The following is a 21,899-nucleotide window of genomic DNA, read 5'->3' on the forward strand; positions in this document are numbered from 1 at the left end:
ATAAGATTAATAAAATTATGTGAAAAATGTAAGCATTCCAAAAGAGTAAATAGAGGCCGCATTAATATCAAGACTAATTAATGAGAAGTTCTGTTCATTTTATATTATCAAAAGTACTTCTGTTATAAATCCTGTCTGGTAAGATTTTTTTCAATCTGAGAATATATTCATAAATATCTAAAAAAAAATAATTCGATATTCAGTAAAGATATTGGTCTGTATGAGGAACAGGATTTTGGGTCTTTATCCGATTTTAAAATAGGGGATATAAAATCTATATTTCCAGGATGGGGGTGTAAAATTATCATTTTGGGCCACATTATATACTTTGTGTAGTAAGGAAATAGCCATTTTGGGCATTATCTTATATATTTCAGGAATAATTCCATTATTACCTGGAGCTTTGTTTAGTTCAAGCTTACTTGACTTTGTATAATTTGATAAATTTGTTTATCATCAATAACTATTTTAGTTTATTATATATATATTCTTGTTAATATAATATTTTATGTTATCTTGTGTTTGAATTTGTTGTGTGGATTAATTTCATGAAAGTGACATCTAAACTCTGCTAATATATCTTGTATACTATGTAATTCTCTTCTTTTTTGCAGAATGTATTTCTTTAATATAATTATATTTTTTTAATCTTCTGGTCTTATTCTCAAGGTTTGATAGACGTTTAGGATTTACGGAATAAGCAAGAAACCTACATTCCTCTAGTGTTACCTTTCTTTTATGATGTAGGATAGATCTACATTCCTCATTTAGTTTGTATATCTCATGCCTTGTATTCTTTGAAGGCAAGTTATCTTTATTATTTGTGTATAGTGAGTCCAGTTTATCCTGTATATATCTTTATCCCATATTTTCATCTTATTATGAAACCATTTGATTATTTGTCCATATAAATATGCTTTTAGGGCATCCCAAATAAATATATGCGTGTCTGATGCCGAGTTTATAATAATGAAGTTGTCTCTTCTGTTATGAATAATTGAAAATCCTTAAGTTGTGTGAGATATGCTGGAATCCTTTTAATTTGGATACTATGGGTGTTATTAATATAAAAAGTTCAAATATGATAGTATTATGGTCAGAGATTGGGCAGGATATAATTTTGCTATTGGCAGATTATCTGTGTGGAAAGAAATATTTTATCAATTCTAGAATATGTTTTGTATCTATTAGAATACAATGTATATTGTAATGAGTTATGATCCGTAAAATTATATATGTCTTTGAGTAGGTATAAGTCTATGAAATTTATAAGTTGTTTAGCTTGGGCTGTAATTTTTCTTTTTCCTGAGGTGGTTGTATCTTGTAGTCACTTGCCATAATGATATGTCCCTCAGATAGTGAAACTATTTGATTCAATATGTGTCTAATAGTATTAGTACCAATACCAGGTAACCAATAGTTGTTTATTAATGTATATAGTTTCTTACCCATCTCAGTTACAGCCAAGCAAAGCAAACCTTTGTCTTGGTATGTTTTGATTATTCTGGGTAATGGTAATGTTTTGTACCACAATATTGCTACACCTCTTTTTTTCGTACACTCTGAGCTTACTATATTTGTGTATTTATTTGTATCTAGAAATTTAATAGTATCTTTTGTTAAATGGGTTTCTTGTAAGAATACTATATTAGGTTTATGAAAAGCTAGATATTTAAATAAATTACTTTTATATGGATTATTCAAACCATTTATATTAAGTGGCATACCTTTCAACATACATTATGTAATTGTACCTGAAAGATGTTAGTAACATATTAATATCATATGAATGATAAAATTTCTGCAAAAAATGAATTTGTTCCCAATAAAAATAATAAATCTCATATCTTTAGGAAAAATGTATTCCTTGAGCTTTATTCTCTATATTTTCAGTAAATAAGCTACTCTGGATGTCAAAAACTCTTTTTTAAAAAAATTACTACATACACTAGATAAAACAAACACCCCAATGCTCCCCGCCTGGAGTTATTACCTCCTAATCCCAATGACATCCGTCATGCAGCTCAACCCCTAAACATTAACAACAAAGTACAAACTCTACTAATATACTTTATATACTTTAAGTTAGAAACATTAAGATAACCAAATTCTAATGAAATCATTAATTGCCCTAATATAGTGTTATCTGGAAGGTTTATACGTTCATAGATATCATATCTAATAAGAAACCTATGTAACCTAATAGATTCAAAATATGATTTACATTCCAAAATAAGGCAAATGTCTAACAGATTATTTAAAAGGACTAAGTAATTTAACCCACTGCCTTACTATTAACATAGATAACAGAGGTTGTGTATATAAACATTTATATTAGATTATCAGATATAATACGTTATCCAGGACACAATGTTTTTGTTCAACCCATGGTTTGTTTAAATATAATTCTATTTTAAATGTAATTCTATTTTGAATTAACATGTTTGTAACTCTGGTTATATCTCTTCCCTTTATTTAACTTGTATACATGAACACGAGACGGAAGAGAGAGAGAGAGAGAAAAGAGAAAAAAAAAGTAAAACAAGGCGAACATGTAGTTAGGATCCCTTGTAAATTAGTTATATTTAAAATGACTATTTAGAAGATGCAAGTGTAATTTATAAACAGTACGTCATTTAAATCAACATTGTATCATCCCCAAATGGGATGTAGTCACTATAAACATGTATATACAACCAGTTTCACTAGTGGCAGAATAAGATACCTATTTGCAAAGTTCTTTTTAGTATACCACTTTTGTTAATCAGTTCTTTGCTATGCAAACAAACATTCTGAAATTATATGCATAACCTTAGTTATGACACTTACATATTCAGATAGCACACATTTGTGAAGATATTATTAACTGAGTATGGTAACCATAATCATAGTATGCAGTGATACTTCAAAGAAAGATTAGGGAGAGAAAAAAAAAGTATATTTTATATATATATATATATATATATATATATATATATATATATATATATATATATATATATATATATATATATACATATATATATTACACACATACACACAAAAATAAATGTTACTATCAGTATTTACACTTGTAGGGTCTAAGAATAAAGCACATAGATATTTACATCTTAATACTCACACAGTTCTCTCATAACCATCTCCTCTCTCACCTCTCTTTTTACATTTTCTTCCTTTGTCTGTTCTGTAATCCTTTCAAGTCAGAAAAGATGAAGATATGTTATTGTAATATGTAATCTTGTCATAGACCATATAAATGATCATGTTAAGTAAATAACAGTTGATTTAAAACAAGAAAAAGACTGTTAAACCAAGTTACAGTCAAAATACAGTTCTGCACTTCCTGGAAATGTTCGTCACACGGTGATGTCATCCAGTTGCTTCACATCGTCGAGGGAGTTGAGAAAGAAAAGAGATGATTCCAAACACTGTAGAAAGTTTTCCAAATGAATAATTACCTCAGGAGAGCACTGCACGAGGTAAAGAGAATGTTCAAAGTTGTCTCCCTTATTTTTTCGGCGGGAAACAGCCGAATTTCAGTAATAAGAAAAAAAAAAAAAAAAGTCTTTATACATGTGAATCAGCATAGATCTGTTTCCCATAGTGGAAACTGCAAAACTGTAATAAAAAAGTTTTCAAACAGAGCATGAGTAATGTTCTAACTTTTCCTACTGCTCTATTTGTCATTTAAAAGCACAATGTTTATTTTTAACTATATATATTCCCTAGAGTTTAGATTAATATATAAATAATAAGCCTTGCAAAACAAACACATATAACATCTCCCAGCTTCTCTTAGCTAATGTATGCATTGGCATTTAAACCCACAGATACTACACTACCTTCCCAACATTTACCTATCCTGAACAAATGTAAATCATGTACATATTTAATAATTACATTGTAAATTCTTGTTCTACTCCAAGGGTGTAACACAGTTTATGCTCAGTGCTGACCAGTACTGTATGATTAGAAATTAGATGGAAACAGTTATATAAATATGTTATTCTCCATGACTTAAAGTGCAATTAGAAGCAATAAGGCTGCTTTGAATATGTTATGCATTATTATTTTGAGTTTAGAGAGACTTATGTATAATATGCTATCTATACAGGAAATGTATATATAAACTTTTTTCTTTTCTTTCCCTCCCCCCTTCCCCTACATTTTTCTTTATTTTATATTTTCCAGTGTATCCCTTCATTTTATCTTGCATAGAATATTAAATATTTATAACTGTATATATTATAGCTGTGTGAAATTAAAGTGTAATATACAGCTAAGTAGTATCCTACACTATGAAGCAGATACGGAGGTAATGCATGTTATATGGTATGCTTACTTATATAAAATGAATACTTAAAGTGTTAGTTATAAATATATTGATAGTATATTAAGTATGTTATATTACACCAAATTAAGTTATGAATGAAACATTATATATATGCAACATATGAAAAACAGTGTAGATCTTACCTTGTATTTATAACATATCAAAACAGACTTGTTAATAAAAGCATAGTCCACAATAATAGTTTGTTTTATAAATAGTCTGTATTTCTCTTTTATTCTTTAGTCTCTCTTTTCAGTAGATTTCCATGAAGTTTTAGGAGCCATTCTTTTAAGAGAGGGGTTAGCTCACTCCATCTCTTCTATTTTTTTCCAGTAATTTGTGGTTTTTAACATATGTCACAGCAGAATCAAGATTCTCAATGAATGAAGGTCCATCAGGAAGAAAAATCTTCAGCCTTGCTGGAAATGAGAGGCGAGAGTCTTAATCTGTACCTTTTTCAGTTCTTTAATTAGAGGTAAAAAAAATTATTTTGGTAATTACCATTGTTGAATAGTCATTATCGAAGTGAATGATAGAGTCATTGTATTTTAAAGGTGATTTTGACCAGGCTGTTTTTAGAATTAAGTCTTTATCTGAAGATGATAGGAATTTGACTGACAGATCTAGGTTGTTTCCCGTTGGTACTGTTTCCTGATGTGAGAGACCGATGTGCTCTCTCTATACCGAAAGATAAAGCCTCTGGTAAATCTAGAAATTTTGGCAGCCAGGAGTTAAGGAAACTTGACATATTGTTTCCTTCTATATTTTCCTGAAGACCAAAAATCATTATATTATTCAGGCGTGATCTATTCTCTAGATCATCCAGTTTATGTTGTAATGAAGTATTTTGTTTAAGCAAAAATTCTGAGTTCATTTTCTAGCAATCTTCCATCAAAGTCTGTTAATGATTCCTCAATACTAGTAATTTGAATTTTTTGCTGTTTTAGATCCTCATGATCATATCCATCTGCTTGATAGCTTTTTCTTTGAAGTTGCCTATTTTACAGTCAATTATATCAATCTTAGTTGCGAGGTCTTGAATAGTTGTTATTAAAGTCTGTAGTTCCTTTTTTATACTGGAGTCCTGGTTGTTTGCCTTAGTATAATATCCCAGAATTGAAGTTTTTGTTCAGATGAAGGTTTTGACTGGAAATTATAACCAATTTCGATTTATAAGTAGATATTCCTGAAGAGGATGTTGAATACTAAAATTCTGAAAAAATAAATCCACTTTTTTTTATATGAAACAAATTTCCAGTGAAGATATATTTTCCTTAGTGGAGCTTGTGAAATCTGCTGCTACACCATGACCATGCTAGCCATGCTGCCAGTTATCTCTTCTGACTAAGTAGAGCTGCAAAAAAGAAAAGCAAGCTGATATACACACACACACACACACACACACACACACACACACACACACACACACACACACTTACCTCTGCCTATCTTACTAAATGCTAAGAAAGCTTAAGTAAAGATTGAATGGACATCAACAGTTTAAATTTCTAATTTTCACCTTAATTTATGTTTAAAGAACACATTTTATAGCCTAAAAAAAAAGTCAGTAGGTAGGTCTTAAATTACATTTACAAGCTGACAACTTTACATACCGTGGATTTGTTTCTCGGTCTCATAAGCAGCTGATGTTGCAGTCATAACCATTACATGATTCACCAAATGGTTACTATTTCTACTAGGATGTTCCATTTGCAACATAGGTGATGTGACATGCAATTATTATTGTTTGCGATAACATACATTTACTTGATTAACATGGAGCTTTTCTACCCAAGATGCTGCAAAAGCTTAGGACTACGACCATTACCAAATGTGAAAGTGACGATTATTGTACTGTAAGATTAAGGAACTACTTGCTCTCTCAATTCAGTACATATGCTGCAAGTATAATTCACAATACCTTATAGTATATAAGCATACGATGGAGACAGTACTTAAGTTTTAACGCACTTAACTTACAGGGAAAAAAAAAAAAAGTATATTTCCACTTTAAACAAGTCATAATAAAAGAAAAGCTAAGTGTGTATACACAGCAACTTGAAGACATCAAGGATCATTATACTGCATTAAAAACTGCAGAATGTAACAGTGAAAACAAGGATAAGGGGGTGCCAACATCTCTAGTATGGAAATGGGGATATCACCAACCCCCTTTTGCTCAATTGTAGAACACAGTTTATTTCAAAATATCTTCCTCACATGTTGAGCTCACTTGTTAGATAACACTATTAGCCACATCAACAATTCATGAAATTTTGCAGTTCTCTTAGACTGTATCATATCATTTCAGAGGATGTGAAAGTTTTTATGTTCACTATGGGCATATAATCCCTATACATATCCACTGCCCAAGAGATAGGAATATAGTATACAAGGCGGTTTCTTATCTCTCAAAGTAAGTTTAGCAACACTGAAAATACTGTGCGCATTTGTTTAGAACTTTTACTTGCGGTAAGCAATCAGCTTTCTGTAATTGTCAAAGTGGCCACTGCAGACCCTACATGTGATGGTTTAGTTTTGTGGGCGTTAAAATATTCATATAAAGAAATTGTGTTTAAATATGCAATTTTATACAACATGCATGGATTACCACTTTTACATTTGGCAAGCAATACTATTTTTATGTTTTTCTTAATAAATTCAACAACACTACTTCATTTTTACAGTTTAATTGCAACAACAAAGATCTTGGTGCAACTCTCCTTGACATAGTGATTAAAATTGATGTTGGAATATACATTTGCCAGTTATTTATTCAGGGAAAGTCTAGTTGCTAACTGCATCCTAGTAATAATAACAAGTTAGCTAAAAGGACAATGTATTCAGTATCTAGAGTGTGTTCTAATTTCAATAGCTTTATAGAGATGAACACGTTTGTCAATCTTTTTAGGCCAGAGGCTATTCATGACCTAAATGAGTGACACGATTAACACCGGTATCAGATATGGCCATTTTTTGACCAAGAGCTTACCTGTTAAGTTTGCAGTGTCTACTTCATCCAAACATAAAAACAGCTTTGTGATCTAGTGACTGTTGATAATCCTGAAATTAAATGCATTATAAAGCACAAATGGAAAATGCTTTTGGTAATATAAATTGCCTACGGTGACTGGTAATTGTCCAGTATTTATCAATACCAATCATAAGAAAAATATATTTTGAAAAGCAGACATTTTAAAACTAACAAACCTAAGGGAACTTAGCTGCAACATTGGGCTTTTCCCCCTATAAAAGAAGTCACGAGTACAGCATTTTATAACAGAAAACAATGCACTCTTAAAAGTTCTGGACTTGTTTATTTAGCCAAATATACATCCAATGAGGGCTTCTAGGTGGAAGCTTTAGAGAACAAACATTTGTAATTAAGAAGGATAGCAACAATGCACTGTTCAAAACACAGTACTCCTTGCACAAATTTTGGTTTTGTAATATACACTTTAGATTTTAATCTGAGAGGGGAATTTAAATACTGGTTAAGTGATTAAGGAATTAAGCTGGCAGCTTTTTTTGCTGTAGACAGACATCCTGGTTTATGTGTGGTCATCATCATCATTGCATTGTTAACTGCAGTTAAATATTTTAAACAGATCTTGTTGAATTCATATGTCTTATAAATTTATACATATTTTAAATGCATGCATGCGCTCTCAGGAGGTCACATGATATTTAAAAAGGATATTTAAATTAACTTCAACAGGAAGTTCTGGTATTTAATGGAATGAAAACAACTGCTATCATAAACTACATTCCTATTTTCTAAGATGGGTTATTAAATAGCCCTAGCACTTTGCTTTTTCCACAAACACAATTATCCATTTTTGAAAGCAGTGCCACAAATTTCAATAATCTGGCATTCAAAATACAGCATTTGAAAAACCAACATGAATCCTACACATTTCACAAACCTACTATGTCACATAAGCAACAATAAAATACCACACCGTTTAAATATATCTGAAAGCTAATGTCACAAGGAATGATTTTCTCCCCCACTGGGTTGATACGATTTCAACTTAAGGTTATATAAAATTTTTCTAATACTAAATGTTTCCGGACTGGTACATCAGAAAGTAACTCATGCATGTTGTACATGAACTGGCTCACTGACAGAACCCACACTGCAAAAGTTGCAGACTCCAAATCTGACTTCAAACCAGTGACAAGTGGAGTACCACAGGGTTTAGTCCTAGGACCTCTCCTGTTTGGTATCTACTTCTATGAAGTACAGGCTAACACAGAAGGGCTCTGGCTAATGAAGTTAGCAGATGACTGCAAACTAGGAGCCATAGTCTAGTCCCCAAATGATGTGGACATCCTACAGAAGGGCCTCACTGAGGCAGAAGAGGCATGGCCTCAAGCTCAATGCCAAAAAGTGCATGGTCATCCCCTTTGGTAAAAACAGTGTACCCATGAACTACCACATAAACAGCAGTCTACTTAATGGTGAGTGTGTGGTAAGAGACCTTGGAACCCAAGTGGACAGTAGTCTCTCCTTTGATAATCACGTCGCCACAGTAGTCAGGAAATCTTATGTGGCATGTCTCATCACAAAAGGGTTCTCATCCAAGCAAAAAAACAAAACAAAAAAAAAAAAAAAAGAGGTCATCGTTCCCCTCTACTCGGAGCTCATTAGACCCACTATAGAGTACAACACCCCTTTTGAAATGTACCTCACAAGACATCTGCAGCAGCTGGAAAGGCCACAGAACTACCTCACAACGAGAATTACTGGCCTCAAACAGATGCCCTACACTGAGTCTCAAAAAACTCCAGCTTTACTTTGTAGCATATCACCTGCTTCAAGGAGACCTCTGCCTAACATATAAAGCTATGTTAAACCCAGAGCTGTTGGACATGCTACACCTAAAGAAATCCCTATCCCTCCGAGCTACACACTCTAGGGACTAAACCTTCTCATCACAATAAACAGGACATGCTGGAGGGATAGATTCCTGTCCCAGACACTTCTTATACTCTGGAACAAGCTACCCATCTATATCAAGCAAAGTTCCTCATCAACAATCAAGAAAAATCTTGATGAGTGGCTGGGAAATAGGAAATGCACCCTGGGGATCACTTCTGTGGCTCTGCTTAACAGGGGCACAGGGAATTAACTTTCTTGGGTGGCATAAGTCAGGGAACCTTGTTGGCTAGGCTTACTTAGGCCCTTGGGCCGATAGCCTAGTACCTACCTATGAGTCAGCAGAAACAGACCTACAAATTTAGTCAAATGTTCAGAAAGAGATGTGGCGATGTTATAAACTAGCAGAGACAAAAAAATACTTATTCTTTTTACAGATGCATAAATACACACAAAACTGAACATAACAGAACAATCTGAACTGGAAAGGTTTTTCCTTTTCAAATAACTATAACATGCAATGTCCGTTTATTAATGTTTATATTTTTTTCTTTGTAAATACAGAAAAAATGAGGGCAATTGTGGGCAGTTTCCATCTTGTGAAAGTTAATAATCTATAACACAACAGAACATGACTATGACCATGAAGTGTTCATCATACTAATAACATAACATAAGTATCAATATTCTAAATCGGGGACTAATCAAATGTAACCTTATTGCCCAGACAGCCATCTGGGCTGGGTTTTACATTTGTCCCAGTGACAAGTACATGTAATAATAAACCACCATAACTGGTAGCAGTAACAGATAAAGCTTAAAGGTATTGTCTATATGTCTTCCACATGCTAACAGCATCCAAGGGGTTGGAATGCAGTTGGCCATTTCAATGTACTTCTCTTATGACATGGTCAGTCAGTCCTGTGCACCCCCTCAACACTCAAACATTAAGCAGTGGGGGTAAACACAGTTCAATGTGGCTAGGTACAGGATTTCATTAAATGTGCTGTTAGTTTCTGTGCACATTTCTGAGTATATAAAAAGTTTTACCCCTCAGCTCCCATTGTTCGTTGGATGTCAGATGGCTTATTACTTGATGCCAAAAGGCAGTCTCTTCCTGTATAGAGAAAGCCCACCTGTTCGGATAGTTGCAGTAGAATCTCAACACCTCTGCAAGATAGTATATGTGAATCAAGTGGGAACAAAGAATGAATCAATGGTGAAGGTGGTGGTGCAAAAAGGTGCGTCCAACTTGTCTCTTTTAAACTGTCTATTCAAAGAGAGTGTTTGTTAACCACTGGAAATTATACCCCCAAAAAATAAACTAATGGGATTGTAGTCTTGGCAAAAAAGTGGGACTTTTAAAGCAAAGATGAGCAGCCCTGAAGCCTTTGCACTGTGAATGTAGATAGCTTCATGAATGCCATACTGACTGCTGAAAGAATAAATGTTTATTTTATTTCAACTTAATGCAGAGGACATCTCAAAGACAAAAATGGAAAACAGTATTTCTGCAGGTGCAAGCCTCCTGAGCCACTATATGGCATGCATCACCAAACACCCAACTTAATATAGAATATTAATTCCAAGGGAAAATATGTGTAACCTTAGAAAAGGGCACTCCAGTCTAGCATTAACTGTTTGGTCAATTTCATAAAACAAACAGCTCATGAAACAAACAGCTTGGTCTTTTCAACAGTCATCTTCATTGACAAGAGATCATATGGGTAACTGTGCCAATTATATTTGATAATATTGCATACACACCTCTATTCACTCAGAGACTTTCCCAACATTATGGATGGGATGATACCACTGAATTAAAAAAAAAAAAAAAAAAAAATTTAGGAGCACTGGCATGGCAGGCAGTACTGCTGGAACTCTCAACACAATTTAAGGAATAACTACTAAAGCACTTAGATATTCCTGCTAAAATATGTTACAACTAGACATGCTTTAAAAACAATTTCAAACTGTTTACTATGGCAATGCCGAAGTGCACTCGGTCGAATGATGGAATCATCGACCCACGTCCACAAAAGAATGTTGAATTCTGAAATTGTCAAAATACATCTCAAATTCAACCTCAGAACAAGCACTAACAAGGGTCAAGATAGGGGCTAGATTTGTACTTCGACAATGTCGGGTTTGACATTGTCACTATTCACCCTCTGGACTTCGTTGAAGTGGATTCGACTGAATCCACTTCAACATTGTGATTGTACTATTGTTCCCCACCCTTACATAAGCTAGACACCATTTTCATCCCTAGCAAATGCAGACCTCTCTCATTTTATATTCAATGCAAATATAGGGATTGGGTAGTAAATGAATGCATCTTAAACACAGTGATGTCCTTCCCGCAGTACAATAACAAACTTAAGAGAATCTTCTTTATCACTGGCAAACTAGGAGAAAAAGATGAATGGAGGAGAGTGAAGGCAGTGGAATAAAATATCTAGGAAGAGGTAATATTTGCTTACTATATAGAAAAATAAAATCAAACAAGGTTACTCTGTAGCAAATCTTGTACTCAAAAGGCATAACCAAACTGTACCATTATATTACTTCATAATAAATTTAAGTACCTATGAATATCGACAAACATTAAGTAGATGGAAATGTTTTATTTTATATTATATATATATATATATATATATATATATATATATATATATAATTGTACGTGTGTGTGTGTGTGTGTGTGTGTGTGTGTGTGTGTGTGTGTATGTGTGTGTGCGCGCAGATAAAGAAGGTCAATGTAGGGCCAAACAAGCTGACTCCACAACTTATGAACACAAAAAAGTCATTTGTAGCAAATACAAAAGCTATTCACAGGTTGTTACTAGGCATGCAATCCAGGAGACCATTAAGGAACCAAACCAATTTCCAATTGCTGAAAAGCACTGTCTGGTTAATTACCTTATTCACGGTCACACAAAATACACATGAAGGCAGAGTGAATTAATCCCTTTACCACATGTAGCAGTATTTTAACGCTTCTTAGCCTTTATCCTTTGTAGTAACTGCCAGAATAACATCCTACAAATAATGAACAGATCTTGATTAACAAAGAACTCAAAGTCTTGTATTCAATATAAGTATTTTTTTTCCTTGAATACAGATTTTTTACATTTCCAACCAAATGGTATTAAATAAGCAGGCTATAAATAGAAACAAAACAAAAAAAAAAAAAAAAAAACACACATCAGAAATACTTTTTCTTAAGCAATCTGACCTCAGAAAGTTACATGTGGCTTTACTGTGCTTGAATACACATGATCCCACCACATTTGAAGAAAAATATCAAATATTTTCTTGTACCCCTTCAGGATGACATCAAGCTTACAAGTTTATATTTGTCAGCTAGTGAAGAAGCCACTAATGTAGTTTGTTGACAAAGCAAAAGTGTTTATTTACTGTATCTTCTTAAGCTGTATTGTAAGAGTGACTAAAAATGTAGAACATGCTGATGCAGCGTAATGCTAAGCTGCCAAACTCCACATACCCTGCCTTACAATTTAGAAGTAAGGATTCTGGGCACAACCTTGGGAATAATTTCAAAGGAGGTTGGTGCATCCACCCGGTCCAGATTGAGCTCAACTTACATAACTGTGCATCACCAGCAGTGAGGTCACCCGAATATCCTCTTCTACAAATAGATACACAGTCAAACATACACATTTTTATATGAATACTTGACTGTGGTCAAACTGTCATTAAGTGAACCTATAAATAATCAAGATAGAGTCCCACCTGCATGAAACTTTACTTCGGGACAGTGCTGACCCTTACAGGATTCATGTTAAAACCACTTCTAGAGCTGCAATGTACTGTCCATGTGGAAAAGTGAAGAATGGACCCATTGTAAAGTCAGTGTCCAAATTTTCCTGCACATGGGAACGGATATGTTGAACATTAAGAAAGTCCAAATTCTTTTAGTTACACCTGTATAAGTGTGTGTGTGTGTGTGTGTGTGTGTGTGTACAAATATATCACATAAAGCAAAAAAAATTCTCTATTCATATTCGCTTCACCAATAATACAATTAAACCAAACACAAAGTGCAGTGCAAACACAGTGGCCCACCAGTATATTGTAAAATGTTAATATTGTAATTTCCTCAGACAATGCATTACATTTAAAAATACTCAAAATTCAAAGGGTAAAACACAAAAATGAAACAATTTTCCTTGCTTCTCATTTCTGGTTTTAAAATACAGTTTGAATCGGACAGCTAATATAAAGCCAGTTCAAACTGCCAATGAGGTTCACATCTGTCCAATAATGCATCTAAATCCTCATCTTTACATTGTGATATGGAGGTGACCTTTTCCAACACACAAAAAGAAACCTTAAAATCATCACAAATGGCAGAATGCCTAAACAAGGCAATGTATTCCTCCTGTCTTACTGAACTAACAAGATCACAGTTTGTCACAGCATTCTGCTAGTGCCCCCTCCCACACAGCCAAAATGCTTGAAAGGAATTTTGTTCAATCACATTTTCAGTAGTACAACTACAAAACATAAGAGGCAAGCAAACCTCCTATACCTATGTTTGTCCAGTCACAATGTCATGTACAAATGGCCAATTAAACCAAATACCAGGGCCAATAACATACTAACTTTAGTAGTAGTGTATGTAATGCACTGGTTTAACATAATTATCGAAAATCACAGGCAGTCCAATCATCCTATGGTAGACATACTTCTGTGAAAACTCAGAATGCCAAATTCCAGTATACCCAACAAAACACTGAACCTCAAAATTCCCTACCACTCTGGAAACAAGCATCAGCATGGCTCCAGTAGGTGGCAAGATTGGTCAATCGAGAATGTCTGTGTTCGACATTCCATTATTCTGGATGTAGGACACAGCCCAGGTAGACTCAACCGCCTGTGATTCTGGACAATGATGGTAAACCTAATGCACTATAGGAGTGTGTCAGCACACAACCATGAAAGGGATTGAATGGAAACAGTGAAGGAATGTTAGGCGAGAGACACAGGGGTACTCAAAACTTCCACACCATCACCCATGTGTCACAACCTAATTTTCTGAAACTATAAATGTACACTTACTTTCAGTAAAGCACACAATGTCTGTGCAGTGCTCGAAACAAATAGACAAAAGGTGTACAATGAATGTCTATATCCTATTCCATAAAGCAGAAAGCAGCAGAAACTCATATTCTGCAACTAAACCTCAAATCATTTGGATATCCATGTCTTGCCTAAACATTTAGCTATGCCCTTTGTAAAAAATTCCAAGTGGAGCAAAACAGAAAAGATTAGACACTAACTAAACACCAACCTATTCCATTACCATTCTAAATGAATAGCATCACTATTTTAAACGTGTCCCTATTTTAGGGCCTTTGTCCAAGTCAATGATTGTGTGAGGCCCAAAAGTTTTAAGAGTCTTATTTCTCAAAAGATCCATGTTAATATGCATTGTTTAATTCTGTAAACATTCTAAGTGACAAGCACCAATAAAAGTGCATTTGATTTGGGATATTTTGCCCATTTATTTTTGGTTTTCGTACCAATTCCAGAGTGATTATGTTAACAACTCTGCTGTTTTTCAAAGATTGCAATACTGATGAACATCCAGCATGGTGTGCACTGTAATCCATAAATAACTTGACCAAGCTAGTCAGAGTTGATAACCGTTTACATCTGACTAAGGAGACCTAAACCTGAGCACTACAAGCATAATTATAAATGTAGCCCTTGGTATTCAGGTGAACATCATGATTACAAGTCAATTATGCAGCTTTTCCCATGTTGGAGTTCCCTTTGCTGTCAGCCAACTGCATGAACTCCAATTTTGTAATGAATGATATGAAAAAAATTAGATTAGGACACACACAACAGTACAAAAAAAAAATGATAAAAGGTTAGTGTCCGACAGACTACTGCAGAACCAGAAAGAACTCACAAGTAGTCTTTTCACAAACACAGATGGATAAGACATATCTTCCTATATTCTACATTTAACACTAATTTTGTGAGTATGCAAAAGCACGTGAATCTAACTATTATATAAACACACAAGCCTACATGCGCACACAATTTAAATCAGTCATTTTAGGTACAAGAACTCCTTTACAACATTTTGTAAAAAAACATATAGCAAATATAGGATTAAAACTTTTTAAATTTCTGAATTTAAACAGATGTAGTGTAGATTATTAATCCCACAGAATGCATAGTGCAGAAAACTCAGCACAGCGAACACAACACTTAAGTCTTTCTACCATCTGCTGATGCACACTTCTATAAACACATACATACTCACTATACATTTATCTGTGTGTGTGCGTCCACTATGAAATCTTAAATATAAATGCAAAAGCATACAGTAATTCTGAGACAATAGTACCTAAAAATAGTTTACCACGTACCAAGATGCAGCTCTTGGAAAGCTATGCTCTAACTCCGCATCAGGTTGAGTGGTGGGGGCTTCAACTTGAGGTGTAATAGCAAATTTCAGACATTTCACCATTTAAATTTTTTAAAATGCTGTGATTTGCAATATCTGATCTCTCATTTCTGACATGTAGCCATCACACATTTTACAAAAAACATGCCCTCAAATATACATGTATATGTATTACGTAGACAGACAGGCAACTGCATGCACCTGTGTATGCATTTCCAAATTTCTATTATTCTAATCCTGAAATGTTATAAAAATGTTTGACCTAAAAGCAAATACTTATTGCTAACATTCCAGCAGTGTCAAACTGGCACATACAGTGTGTGTGGGTGTATATATATATATATATATATATATATATATATATATATATATATATATATATATACACACACACACGCATGTGAGTGAGAATGTAACTATAAACACATGCATATGTAAAGAAATACACACAATACAAGTCTGCATGTATGTATATAAAGCATACACACATACATACAAGTCTTCTTAAAAACTTCCGAACAGCCAGATATTGACAAAAAAATGCATACTGTGCATGCTGTGAAACACAACCTCAGGAGGATACAACTACAAAACTATGTTCTTAGTGTGGGAGTGATCAACATGTGCCCACCAGACCAGGTAAAAAAAAAATAAAAAGTGTATACAGTATTTTCATACAACTATCAGCTGTTTTGTTGACCAAAGTGCATCAGCAATACACCTGTCACTACACCATCAGTAAATGCAAAGCGTTCTGCCCATACTCGCACACATACATACAAATATGGAAAACCAATAAATGTTTCTAGACATTTTTCTTTTTGTGTGTGTATGTACTAAACACATACATGCATTGGACACATGGCTGAAATACAAAAATTGCACATTATCCCCAAAGAACTTACTCTATGTACCACCTTGAAATTATTAGCACTATTACTGTGGTTCTGCTTGTAGTCTTAAGTACCTTGTTATGGTTGAACTGCTAACAGCTCTCTCTGAAGTGTTATCACTATTAAATCAGATGGATGCTGAACGACTGAACAGCAAAATAAATCTTAATGCAGCATGACCAAGTCAGTCTAGAAGATTCCATGATGAAGATGCTAAATGCATGGTATGACTGCCCATCTAGGAGGCTACTAAAGATGTGCTAAACAATGTCAAAGTCAAGCAGGGTTCCATAACTTGCAGAACACGTTAATTTGAGTTTTAAGATTAGCTTTCTACTGCTCTCTTTGTCTCTACTCTTAATGGAGCTGTGCATAGAAACCACATGTACATAAAAGTTTTCTTGAGTAAGCACAATTTATTTTCTGCTATAGAAAGTTTAAAACAAGTTTGTCATACATCTGCCTAAATGAGTCATTAAAGTATTACTGTAGTATTGCTCAGTAATTACGTTCCTCTTTATATGTCATTGATGATGCCATCAGTGCATCCTGGTGGATAGATTCAGTTGGTTACTGGTATGCAATCATGTAACTTTACTTATAGCTATTCAAGCTAGCCAAACCTGACCAATGCTCACCACTACAAAAAACAAAATGGGTGACAAACATATATCCCAAGAGAAAACTATGATGAAGTCCCAACGCTCACCGATTTTAAAACAGTAATTTGGAAAATAGATGGTCCTACCTTGGGGGGGGCTAACAGGAGTCGCATCCTAGCGGACATCAGACTGGTTTGCACTCTTAAAATCCAAACTCAAGAAGCAGCTTATGAAAGAATTTACCTGCGCTTGTTTCAAGTACCATGGTTAAAGTTGAACACACACAAATGTTCCCTTTAAAAATTATCTCGTAGTAGGTTTTCTGATTTTTCTCCCAGAGATTTTTTTCTTAGTGACATGCACTTTTTAGGAGTGCAATGTTCAGTTTAATTTTAGTGCATATATATTTGACTTAAGTTCATTTCATAATGGATTTGCATTACTTGTTACACCTTAATAAAATAACCAGTTATAACTAAGTAATGCATGTTAACAATGCTCATTATAAATCTGACAGATCAAGCACTGCCACATCTTTTCTTCTGTGAAAATACAAACTGCATCCATCCCATCGTAAATATGTTTATAATATAGAAATATGTTGTAATCAGTTATTGTCCCATTAGCATGGTTATTGCTCTATAATTATTTGGTGAACCATATGTTGTTCTTGATTTATTTGCACTGCCACAATAGCCAAGGCTGTAGCTGAAAAGCATCTGTTGGCTAGTCCACTTGCCCGTTTAACCAAATGAAACATATAAAATGCACTGGAAAAGAAAGTTATTACTTATATCTTAAATTGCATTAAGCCTACCACTTTTTATTCAGGGTGTAGTTACACTGGAAAACATGTAGAAAAGTAACATCACCTCTCCTTTTTTTATGTGGATAATGGATTACCACTCTTGCTTCAACTGCACTGGCCCATATCTGCAATAGCAGGCACAAATAAAAAATACACTTTTGGCAGTGCCCATTTTAAACATCAGAACAGGACATGATGCTTTTAGACGATACCTAGCACTGCAGCTTAATATATATCATAGTAACTTTTTTTTTTTTTTTTTTTTTTTAACTATGTTTGAGCAAACAACATATTGTACAACTGAAACATACAAAGGGTTTTCTACAAGGCACTCTAGTATATTTGGAAAAAGCAAGACATTCGGAAAAGTACTTTTAATTTAATTTGTTTTATCTTATGTTTATAACACAAAGTCCAGAATGATTAAACAACTAAACAGATAGATAAATAGCAATTAACCTGACTGGGGCAAACCCATACAGTTTCAACAGAAACTAGTTTCTGTTAGCACTCAACATTAGGGTTGCCACCTTTTCAAATACCCAAAGTGGGATTTTTTTTTTTTTTTTAGAAAAGTCACATTTTGCAGGGCAAAACATATCCTCGGAAAGTACAAATGAAAGAACTTCACTTTTTTGCCAGAATAAAAACGTGTTCTTGTAGCATTTGAGTTGCTTATTCTGTTTATTATAACAATTAGGTGTTTAAGATACAAAATAACTGTTTTATGCAACTATTAAAGAAAATACAAGAAATATTTTTGTCCTAAAATCTTGGGACATTTGCCATTTTTTCAATTTTTTTTGCAGGACACAACTGCACAAAGAGGGACTGTCCCTCGCAAAGTGGGACAGGTGGTAACCCTACTCAACATGAGTAAGTACTTCGGTGAAGGAATACGGCACAAGACTGCTATACAAGCACAAACAATTAAAAAGTTAGTGACTCTGCTACACCCTCATATTTCCCATTACATATACTCCACTACTACCAAGGTAACACCGTGGCGTTTACATTTAAAGAGCCCGGTTACGTATTCCATGGTGTGTGCGCCAATTATTAATACAAACTTTGTTAACTGAGAAAACACGTGCAAATGTCTCTGAACATTCAGCATTGTGTTAATTCACAAGTCGCGGAAGTCACTGTATTTTCTTCATGCAACCAAATCAAATATCACTTCAGTTAAAACACTTTGGTGTTTCCCCACACCAATTCAAATATTTTGAAGCTACTAAACTGCACAAGCTTCAAAGTCTGTAAACTTTGCTTTCAGCTAGACATTCACTGTAAGATAAAGACCTTAGCTGAAGAAATAAATCCCTTAGAAAACAATACGATTATTATACTATTTAGGTTGTAAGGTGCAACCAGCTAAACCCATCATTTTCTTGTTAACCCCTAAGCATACAGTCAAGAATCTATACGGTTTTGAGTATTTCATAAAATGCCGTTTGCCCATGCTGGTCTACGACATTATAAACAAGCAGAAAACAATCAAAATAAACCTTGCACCACCACACTACTCACCTGGTGGTAAGACTCAAAGCAGGAAAGAATAACAGCAGATAGCAGACACCGGTGGCTTTCATAGTTTCTTTCCTTTTTCTCCGCTTTCTTTCTCTCTAGCTAACAAATATCCCTGTAAGTACGAGTTTTGGGTAATGCAGAACCCTGTGTAACAGAGTAAATCCAAGAGGCGCAGCAGTGCAGACGAAAAGACGGACAGGTGAAAGAAGTTGAGGGTGAGATTCGAGCTCGAGGGACTTGAGTGATGTCACGAGCACAGGGACTAGAGCGATGTCACGAGCAATCGAACCAGTCTTAGAGCGAGGATTATTCCACGCACCGATGTGCCTGCTATCCTTAGGGAGCTTGCATTACTAGCAGTCTAAGGAGGAGGTAGTGGTGCAGCAGGCACAAGGCACTTGAAATGGCAACCTTTAAGTCGGATTAGTAAGCGTTACAGGTTATTTAGTGCTGCTTAGCCCGAGACATACCCATTTGCCAATTACTTAGCAATGCATTACGTTACTTTACAGATCTGGGGTGCGGAGGCGCGATACGTTCTGAATTAATATTATCCTCTCCTAACCGCTAGTTTCCAAGCCCAAATCGCGTAGCACTGTACCGCTTTTTAAGCAGCAATATAGGAAATGCATTGTGGGCTAGTCAGAGACTGTCATCGGTTTTAAATGTGCATCTAAGGGAACTGTGTCTGACTGCAGCAGCGCTTGCCGTTCTAGCGTAATGCTTTATTCTTGCATTTGTACATTAATTTTCTTTTATCAAAACAATCCAGTTTATAAATAACTAATAGCTTCTTCTGTATTTTTGTAGATGGTCATCAATGATTTCGAACCGTTTTTTCTACAGTTCAAGACTGTGAAATAGTAAATATATTAATTATCTGCTCAACGGAGGAATGTATTCCATTCTCCCTGAAGTAGTACATTATCCTGTGCTACTGCTGCGTGTACCAGCCACGGAAGAGGAAAGAGCCATCCCTTTTGGTATGTCCTGACATGCACAACTGACTCACGCTGGCTGTTCCCACAAAATTGAGGGGGAAAGAAGAAATAAAAAATAAGATAACTAAGAGCGGGAGCGTGGTTATACTCTTCTCAGTTTGTGACGCTGACCGTATATGTAGTACTCTTGTCCCCAAGATTTTTTACGTACTCCTTGTTCTGCTATTTAAAGCGGACTCCAAGTGACCAGAGCTCAGCAGCGTTCTTGCCGTCGTGCGGTATCGGCGCCACCTCACCCGTTTCACCCTGCTAGTGTACCTCCCTTCAGGATCTCTTTTTTTTTTTTGGGGGGGGGGGGGGGGGTGACTACTTTCAAGCAGGCAGGCAAGAGAAGAAAATTAGATTCTGAGCAGTGCAAAATGATTTGTAGAGTTGGAACAATGCCTTCATGGCAGACCTCTTAACCAATCGGGGACAAATTTCAACAGAATCAGGGACAAGTCAAGAAAAAATCAGGGACACTTTTAAAATATTAGTGCTATTAACTTAAAACATTGACATAATCAGAGCATATGAATTAATACACATTTTCTGAAGTAAAAGAAGTCTATAACTCTTAATTATTGTCATTATTCATTAAGTGTAATTCACCACCTTTCCTCCAAAAGTCACTAGTTTTAGGAGGGATTAAGAGGGACAGAGCTAACATTTGAGTCAAGGTCAGGGACAGTTGAGAGGTATGCTTCATGGTATCGTTTGTTTGGTATATTCAGCAGCAGGCATAATTCGAAAACTCTGAAGGCTGTGTTCACCAGATCTTTAATATTAAGTAATAGAGGGATCCGTGAGTCAAACGGATAATTTGTACTTGTTGCTATATACCCTTTTCAACAGACAGAGCCGATCATGGTCAAATGAGGCCCTAGGCAGGGTAATGGATCAGAACCTCCCACCCCTGCAGCCATTCCAGTGTCCCTTTACTTGGCCATTTCTCACCAACTATCATAAACAGTGATGTGTAAAACTCCCCCCCCCCCCCAGCCATTCCAGTGTCCCTTTACTTGGCCATTTCTCACCAACTACCATAAACAGTGATGTTCAAACCCCCCCCCCCCCCTGCAGCCATTCCAGTGTCCCTTTACTTGGCCATTTCTCACCAACTACCATAAACAGTGATGTTTAACCCCCCCCCCCCCCTTCAGCCATTCCAGTGTCCCTTTACTTGGCCATTTCTCACCAACTACCATAAACAGTGATGTTTAAACCCCTGCAGCCATTCCAGTGTCCCTTTACTTGGCCATTTCTCACCAACTGCCATAAACAGTGACGTTTAAAACTGTCACTGCACACATACTATTTTTCTTTACTTCTACAACCATTAGAGATATTTAAAACTTTTATTTCAAATTTTATAGCACAAACGTTGATAGCCATGTGCTAAACAAAACGATGCAGTCTCAAA

At 35.0% G+C, this 21,899-nt stretch overlaps 1 protein-coding gene across 1 annotated transcript in view; it reads right to left on the minus strand.

Annotated features, from left to right (window-relative positions):
• Positions 1-20,739, minus strand: part of LUZP2 (leucine zipper protein 2) — a 4,367,081-nt gene extending 4,346,342 nt beyond the window's left edge. Inside the window, exon 1 of the mRNA XM_044083339.1 lies at positions 19,497-20,739. Coding sequence (XP_043939274.1) covers positions 19,497-19,558 — 62 coding nt within the window. The 5' untranslated portion in view covers positions 19,559-20,739. The remainder of the gene's footprint in view (positions 1-19,496) is intronic.
• Between the last annotated feature and the right edge of the window lie 1,160 nt (positions 20,740-21,899).

The sequence above is a fragment of the Protopterus annectens genome, chromosome 9.part0 (genome assembly GCF_019279795.1).
Source record: "Protopterus annectens isolate FY-2018-M chromosome 9.part0, PAN1.0, whole genome shotgun sequence".
NCBI lineage: Eukaryota > Metazoa > Chordata > Ceratodontiformes > Protopteridae > Protopterus > Protopterus annectens.